The 8,366-nt window shown below is 42.4% G+C and overlaps 1 protein-coding gene across 1 annotated transcript in view; it reads left to right on the top strand.

Annotated features, from left to right (window-relative positions):
• Positions 1-3,845: 3,845 nt before the first annotated feature.
• The window catches only part of fbn2b (fibrillin 2b), a 207,746-nt gene continuing 203,225 nt past the window's right edge, over positions 3,846-8,366 (top strand). The window contains exons 1-3 of the mRNA XM_041205515.1: positions 3,846-3,967; positions 4,134-4,216; positions 6,213-6,311. Coding sequence (XP_041061449.1) covers positions 3,846-3,967; positions 4,134-4,216; positions 6,213-6,311 — 304 coding nt within the window. The remainder of the gene's footprint in view (positions 3,968-4,133; positions 4,217-6,212; positions 6,312-8,366) is intronic.

Genomic DNA, 8,366 nt, shown 5'->3' with positions numbered 1-8,366 from the left:
GTGCGAACTGGAGGACTCGGAGGCAGATTCTGAAATGCAAGGATTTCCAAAAATCACGTGGCCCATACTCTTGTCCCTCAAAGGGGACAACATGGAGCCAGGGAGGTGGCACAATGAAAATTTGATTTAGTGAGTCATACAATGTAAGGTCTATGGTGACTGTGATATCGCTGTGGTGAGCTCTCTGTGGCTAGGCTAGGGCATTTTTTTTTACTGATTCGGGTGAAAATACATGAAACCTTACCCACAAAGGCTGCGTGAGGGCTTTTGAATGTGCTGCTAATACATCTTGAGAGCTTTCTGATATTGTAAAGTTGGGGAGTGTGAGTCTTTGTGTGTCTCGGATTGTTTTCTTTTCATTCACCTTTAAGAATACTTTGACTCCTACTACGTTTACTAAGCTCTTACTAAGGCACAATCCCACCGGTCTACTGGGAAGGAAGTACAGGTGTACCCTTCCACAACGAGAGATCATGCATGCATTTTCAATCAATAGTCAGTAGATAGTGATCAGGAGCAGGATCCCAGGCTAATTATTATCCACTGTCTCTCAAGCCTTGAGGTCAAATGAAATCAGATAGTTCAAAATTCATGTTTTGAGGTCACCCAATTATACTTCTGAACTCTCAGATTTAAAGCTTTCCAAAGACTGTCAGAGTCCAAGTCAAAATAGGCTCAGTCCTTCTACTTCATCAAGTTAATAAAAAGTAAAAACTCCTCAATGCTCCTCCTGCAGCATAAAGACCAAGAATAAGGATGTTCACACAGTAAGACAATTGGTAACCCAATTCTATATGTCGCTGGAATTTGGAATTTATTTCAGAAACAAAGCCCAGGTTATGTGAAGATGACTTAAACATTTTGTTATGATATTGGAATTGAATCCTGATCAGCACAATCTTAGCTTAACAACAATAATAATAATAGCTCTGAAGAAGAGTCATACAGACTCAAAATGTCAACTCTATTCCTTTCTCCGCAGATGCTGCTGGACTTGCTGAGTTTTTCCAGTTTGTTCTTATTTCAGATTTCCAGCATCCGCAGTATTTTGATTTTATCTTAATCTAACAATATTCCTGCTTGGCCATCAATGTCTATAAACTCTTGGTAAAATCAAGTTATTTTAAGAGAGGTGATGGGGCATTAATTTAGAATGAATTTAAAGCCATTAGTTTCAGAGCTGTCTTTACCATCCCTAACTTGCCTCTGTCCTCTGTGTGTGACTAATGATTATGCTAAATGATTTGAAACGTTTCACACTGTAATAGACGATTGATAAAGCTGTGGTTAGTGCTCCTCTGAACTCTCCTCTCTTCCTCCTAAACTTCAAGAACTACATCCTACTACAGTTTCCTCCTCCCTGCATCTTTTAATGTCCTGAAACACACTACCTTCTACTCCCTATTTACAGTCTTTTAAAACCCAGCTTAATGTTGCTTAATTGCTACTACTTGATTCAGATCATCCTATTTTTCCAGCCATGGGATATCCTGCTTTGTGGGCCTTGGCCATTCCCAGGTTGTCTCTCAATTATAAGATCAGATATCTCTGAGTACATGCACTCTGTCCTTTAATTCCTACGCCGTTCCTGTTGCAGGCTATTACACACTGGTTGATTTATCTGGTGCAATCAGTCATCAGTCTAGCAATTCAAGCTAAATAAAACCATACAGTAATAAGGCTGTCCATTTTCCACAATAATGACTGGTCTGTTAAAATGGATTGCCTGGATTTAGAGCCGTGGGCTTCCATTAAAACAACTAATTAGAGAATATGCTATCTTTGGATCTGGAAGTTGTGTTGGAATGTTTTGCTTGGATAGCAGTCATATTCAATGGACATGGGTATAAAGGGTTTGGAGCGGAAGATTAGGATTTCCTTTTTGAATCTGGTATCCATCTGGAGTTGACTAGATTTGGTATTGGTGTAAGTGGAAATCGGTGCCTTGGAAGCAACAACAACATGCGATTATAAAGTGTCTTTAACATAGTAAAACATCTCAAAGTGCTTCACAGCAGCAGGGCCATTTATCCAGGGGAGGGGTAGGGGAGTTGGGTGGGGGCTGGTGGTGGTTCAGTGTATGCTGTGTGAATATTGCAGTGACTGCTGTGGGCAAATCTGACACCAAGCCACATTAGGACAGATGGCCAAAAGATTGGTCAAAGAGGTTGGATTTAATGAGTGTCTTAAAGGAGGTAGAGAGGTCAAAGGTTTCGGGGAGAGAATTCCACATCTCAGGGCATAGCAGCTGATGGCAGAGCAGCAGCATGTTAATTGACATAGTGTGACCAATACAACACTCCAAGCCAGCAATCAGTTAAGAATTACCAACACAATTTGATTTACCAATTCAAAGTGTGAATATGATGTTATGACAAAACAATCTTATTATTGGGTCCATGCTTGACATGCATATTAACTCAGTTCTACTTGCCCCCAGCTTTTGGATAATTGAGAGCAGGGGAGTGCTGATCAGTATGGCTCCTTCTGTAAAATAATGCTCTCAGTCCATAGTAACACATAGATATAAGACATGTTTGAAACCGGTTATCAAACCTATCCTGAAAGTCATTTTCCATTAGCCTGACATCCTCCTAGAGAGGCATCTATATCAGTGTCTCTCTTCTAAACACTGGCACTTGCATAATCACAAGGCAGGCTGAATATTTCTCTTTCATTATTTGTACAAAGTCAGATTAGAGGAAACTTTTTGTTTGAACTATTTACTTGGATTATTCAACAACATTAAATCCCACCAGAGTTATTGAATTCTTGTTGTAATAACCTATATACTATCAGTCCTTGGCTCAAATTATCTGTGGATGATTCAGAGTTTACAATATTGACCTGAAGCAGGCACGTACTTTGGATTGTTGGGAAAGGTTATTTCAACTCAACATGATGCTCCACAAGCCTTCAAATCCCTCTGCACCATCTGCCAGGAATTGCTGATATTTTGAAAATGTTCCATATTCCCTTACAGGAAGGCTCTAACAGCAAGAGGATGAATTATCTGGGGGAGTCAGTGCACGTTGTATGAATATCACAGTAACTGCAGTGACAATATGGTCTGGAGATAAGGTGTGGCCTCAAGTGAGGCAACATCTTAATTTGACCTTCTGTTTGAGACGGCAGATCTGATTAGTGATCTGACTGAGAGCCACTAAGGTCCATTATATCACTGACAAATGGATTTAAGTGTCAAACAGTTGTGAATCTAATAATGTTCCTATAAACCTTGAGTGAGAATCTGACTGTTGGATTCAAGAAATAAATACAGGAAATACTGGAGAAACTCAGCAGGTCTGGCAGCATCTGTGGGGACAGAAACAGAGTTAACATTTTGAGTTCAACATGACTCTTCCTTGGAACAAGAAGCATCTCTGGAGCTCCGAAGAAGAGGCATAACTCTTTTTCTCTGTCCATTGATGCTGCTAGGCCTGCTGAGATTTTCCAACACTTTCTGTTTTTATTTCAGATCTCCAGCACCCTCAATATTTTGCTTTGATTTTAGTGTTGAATTCAAGTGTCAGTCTCACAGTCCCTTAGTCCCAAAACATTGGAGGGTGAGAAGGCTAGGTGAGGGGCAATGGATTGCACAGAGACATCTCTTATTGAATTGACTAAGGAATGATATTGAAGTGAATGTAGGCCTGACCATGTTGTATCTCCAGCTGGAGGGGGAGTGGGGGGGCTGCTGCATGTGGTTCAAGGGTGGAAACTAAAAGCTTTCTGAACTATGGATGATTTGGCATCATTGGATTTATTTTTGATCTGAATTATGATCTCACTACACTTTCGCATATTTTTATAATTTTCTACAGTTATCTCAAACAGAATTCGGCATGTTTCCAGAAACACCTAGAATGAAGCTTTCAAAAGAGCTGAGTATAAAAGAAACCATAGTGCAATCTGCAGGGAAGGAGTTATTCCATTCCTTTAATATTGTGGTATTATTACCATCACTGTAAGCAAACAACATGGATATGGTTGGTGATAGGGAGAAGTAACAGCAATAATCCTAGTCCATACATCTACTCCACCTTTACCAGTACTTTTGAGTATAGCTAGCGCCACAGGGACCAATGAGGCCAGAGGAAACTGTGCAACTGATATCTTTCATTTTCTTTCAGGCCAAATGTTTGTGGATCTCGATTTCATTCCTATTGTTGCCCTGGATGGAAAACATTGCCTGGTGGTAACCAATGTATTGTGCGTAAGTACTACCAGCTCTATCCATTGGGGAAACTTATTTAATCTGGGCCTCTTTAGCTTATGTTTTTTTTCTCTTCGAAGCTAATATCAATCCATCATGATGTTGTCCTGGAGACCATTTATTGCTGAACAGAGATGGAGCTCCTGATGCAATATCTAACTGCCACTTTCCAGAAATAAACCATAATCTTTCTGTGTTAGTTTTAGTCTTGCAGCAGACATCAGCCCTTGGACTAACTTGTTCAGGTTGCCAGCCTCCAGGAATTGAAGATTAATCTCTTGGACACCCCCAGCAACCTGTGAGGGAAATCATAGCAGCATTAAAAATAATTATATTTCTTTTATGTTCTGTGAATATTTTTGTTTATTAGTTCTAGAAATATTGGAAACGGGGAGAAAAAAGGCTGTTCAACTATGTAGGGTCATTGAAGGTGGGAGGCCATGTGATGAAACTTCCAGGAATCTGTCCCTTCAATTGGCAACCCTAATGCCTGTGAATCCAAATGAGTCCACAGGCCAGCCAGTGTTTTAAATAAGGGGCTGGAATTTGTGTTTTTGGCAGGGGGGGAGAGGGGGGTTGGTGGGGCGGGGGGGTCGCGTTGAGGGTGAGTAGGAGTGCACAAAGAAAGGATGAATGGCCCTCCACCTGCCCACCCACCCTGACCCAATCCCCGTAGAACAGTAGGGAGCAGCTGCTGAAATGAGAAGCCTACCCGCAGTTTAAAAAAAATAATTAACAGGCAGTTGAGCTTGTTACCAAGCCAATTAACCTGAATATTACACTGCTCACACCATAATATGGTTGGCATGGGCAGGTGGGCGGGAGTAGACAGGCCATTTTCTTAACCCAACTGATTAAAAGGTGGGAAGGAAGGAGGTACATTCTTCGGGGGTGCCCTGTGCTCATAGGGTGCACCCCCCAATATGTTACCTCCCCTACTGTCATTTCCCATCTGGCCACCAAACCCCTATGCCCTCATCCCCCTCGCCCCTCCTCCCTAGGCTCCCCAAACCTTCCCCATCCGAAACCCCGAGACCCGGTCCTTCGGGATCCATTGCTGTCTTCTTCCTAATCCTGCTAGCAGCCCCAGCAGTGCCCACGACTGTGTTCTGGTGTTGCTGGGACTGCTAGACTTCCCACTGGGGGGCAGAAGTCCGATCCTCATCTCCTTAATACCACTGGAAGTGCGTTATGGCTACAGGGTGGGCTTGTTTAACGTTGGTCAGTTCGGGTCCAACATCTCTTTTGGTTGTTGGGCGGGGGGGTGCATCCGAACAGTGCACCCCCCTGTAAAGTCCAGCCCAGGTTTGGGTTCACACAATCTAACACAGAGCCAGACATTACTATTGTAGTTAAATAGCTTCTCAGATTTCAGCTATTCCCATCATTAACACTCAAACTTACTCAAAGCTTTTTAAATGGGAATATAAATGTTCATTTCTCACTTTCTCCACTCGTTTCCTCTTAAACTATTTTTCTTGTCTATCGAACTGATTTAACCTATCTGTTCCAAATCATTTTACTTCTTTCTCCCCTTCATTTTAAGGTTGGCGCAACCTGTGGGGGTTTTGATAGGCTGAAATTAATAAAAAGAAATGCGCATGTCCAGCCAGTCAAAAGTGAAAGATTCTTATAGCAGGGACACAGCAAGCTAATGTTTGATGTGTAAAACCAATTCAAACCTAGAAAAGCTGTCACCCATTGACTGACTGCCTAGTGTCACTTCAAATGTAACAACATACCATCACTGGAGACATAACGGCATAGTGTCACTGTAAATTAAACAAGATATCATCAACTATCAATATAACTACAGTTTCACTGTAGCTGTAACAGCAATACATCACTGTAAACGTGACACTGTAACGTGACCATAAATGGATGAGTCTTGGCTTCAACTGAGTTAAAGGTGACCTAATAACAGCCAAAAATATCTTTGATTGCTTTACACTACGCTGCCAGTTCCTGCAGTACATTTCCTTTTGTCTTTGTCTAGCCATTTGTCGGAACACGTGTGGTGATGGATTCTGCTCCAGACCAAACATGTGCACTTGTGCCAACGGGCAGCTCTCCCCAGGATGTGGATCTGGTTCAAGTAAGTGGCATTGCATTGATTCTATAAATAATGTGACAAAATGCAGGCACCAAATCACTTCTTTGGTAAATTTAATGGTTAGCTGTAGAGTAACGCTATCTGTACCTTGCCCCATCAAACACCTCCCGATCTGCAACCAGGTGGTTGCCTAGAGCAACAAAATTTGGAGGGGGTGGGGGGATGGGGGCACAGAGGGATGCGGCAGCAGAAAACTGAATGAGCTATTCATCAAATTACTGTTACAGCCAGGTTAACGGGGTGAGCTGACTCTTCTCTTTGTCCCACTTCTGAGTTGGTTATAATGTAGTTTGAATTTAAAAGAGAGGTGATATTGCCAATTTAATATATATTTAGCTGTTGCGTAGCTCGGTGCAAGAAATAAGCCAGCCAGGTTCCTCAAGTTAACAAGTAAGTTAGTTTTAGTGCTAAAACTGACACAGGTAAATATGAAGAAATTATTAACAGAAGTTTAAAATGCATAAATTTTCCAGCTACCCACTAATGCAAAAACAACACACACATGCAATCTCCTCAAACATGCAAAAAAAAAAGTAAAACTCAGCAGAGTATCAGGCATTAAAAACTTAGCCAAGTAACAAGTAAAATCAGATACTCGTTCACAGCTGAAGGGTCCTGGGATTTCTCATTGAGACAGTGGTGTTGATTTGGAAGTCTTGTTTAAGAACTCTCCTCTTGCAGCAATGAGGTCTTCTGGTGGCTTTTTCAAATCACAAACAGCCCAGCTTTGATGAGAGACGTTTCAAAAGAAAGAAAGAGATGGGGGTAAAGCTGTTGCCCTTGTGGCAGTCTCTTTGACTATCCAAAATCTGTTTTAGACCCAGGCTGGATCACATGCTCTCTTTCTGAAACCTCCATAGCCTCTGTGGGCAAGATTTTTCGTTTGTCGGGCAGGCATGCGCTTGACCCGATCAAGCATAAAATCATGCGCAACGATGTTGGTCGAGCATCCTGATGTCATCGCGTGTTCTTGTGATCTTTCGGTTGACAGATGCACACGAGTCAGCAGCATGCCTGCTGACAATTAAGAGGCCCATTAAGGCCCTTAAGCAATTCATTAATTTGTATTTTTTGCTGCCCATCCAACGTTGACGGGTGGGCGAGTAGGCCAGGTGACCTTTGCGTTTTTTACAAAACCTCATGTTTACGAAACCTCATGCATGAGCGGGATGAGGTTTCCAATGGCAAGTAAAAATAAAAAATGCAAAAAAAGTTTCCACTTCATTTTAAACAAGTACTCCTTCATGTGACTGAGTTACATGTGGGGACATGTTTATATCATTTATTAAATCTTTTTTCCTTTGTCCAAATTTTCAGCTCCCTGAGGCAGCTCTGTGCCCTCAGGGAGCTGTCAGAGCGCGCTCCCCCGTGCACGCGCTGATTTCTGCGCTCGCCCTTCTCCCACCCCCACCCCAGCAGCGCTGAGCCTTCCAGCTCGCCTTTCGCTCTGGCTGGCCGTTAATTGGTCAGCCAGCGTGAAACCGTGGGCGGTGGCCTGTTTCACGGCTGCCCCTGGGCCCCCCCACCCACCCGACGAAGGGAAAATCCTGCTCTGTGTGTCCATAAAAGCAACTTGTGTCCTTCGTAAATGCAAAATAGTTGCTGCTGTAAGCCAGTGCCCTTTTTAGGAAAAGAGTTCTTTTCCAAAAAGATCAATACATATGTATGTCCAGCCAATGACATTATAAAGTAATATTTCATATAACACATCTTTATGAAACTACATATGTAAACAAACAAGCTTCAGCAGTTGAAATGAAAGGTCTAGATCTAGTGATATACATCCACATTTATATTGACATACATGTAGGCCTGCAATTTCAGCTCGGCCGGTGGGCATGATTGGCGGCCCCAAGAGTTGTCGGGAAAAGGACCGCCAACTGCGATTGGTCCCCAACCATGATTTCACGCTGGCTAGCCAATTAACGGCCAGCCCAGAGAGCTGCTTCATGGAGCTTCAGATACAAATACCATGAAATAAAGTTTGAAAAATCAGGAAAAAAATGTCTAGGCATCGCAATCGGGCACCTGAACATA

The sequence above is a fragment of the Carcharodon carcharias genome, chromosome 14 (assembly GCF_017639515.1).
Source record: "Carcharodon carcharias isolate sCarCar2 chromosome 14, sCarCar2.pri, whole genome shotgun sequence".
NCBI lineage: Eukaryota > Metazoa > Chordata > Chondrichthyes > Lamniformes > Lamnidae > Carcharodon > Carcharodon carcharias.
This window is presented reverse-complemented; position numbering and strand designations above follow the sequence as displayed.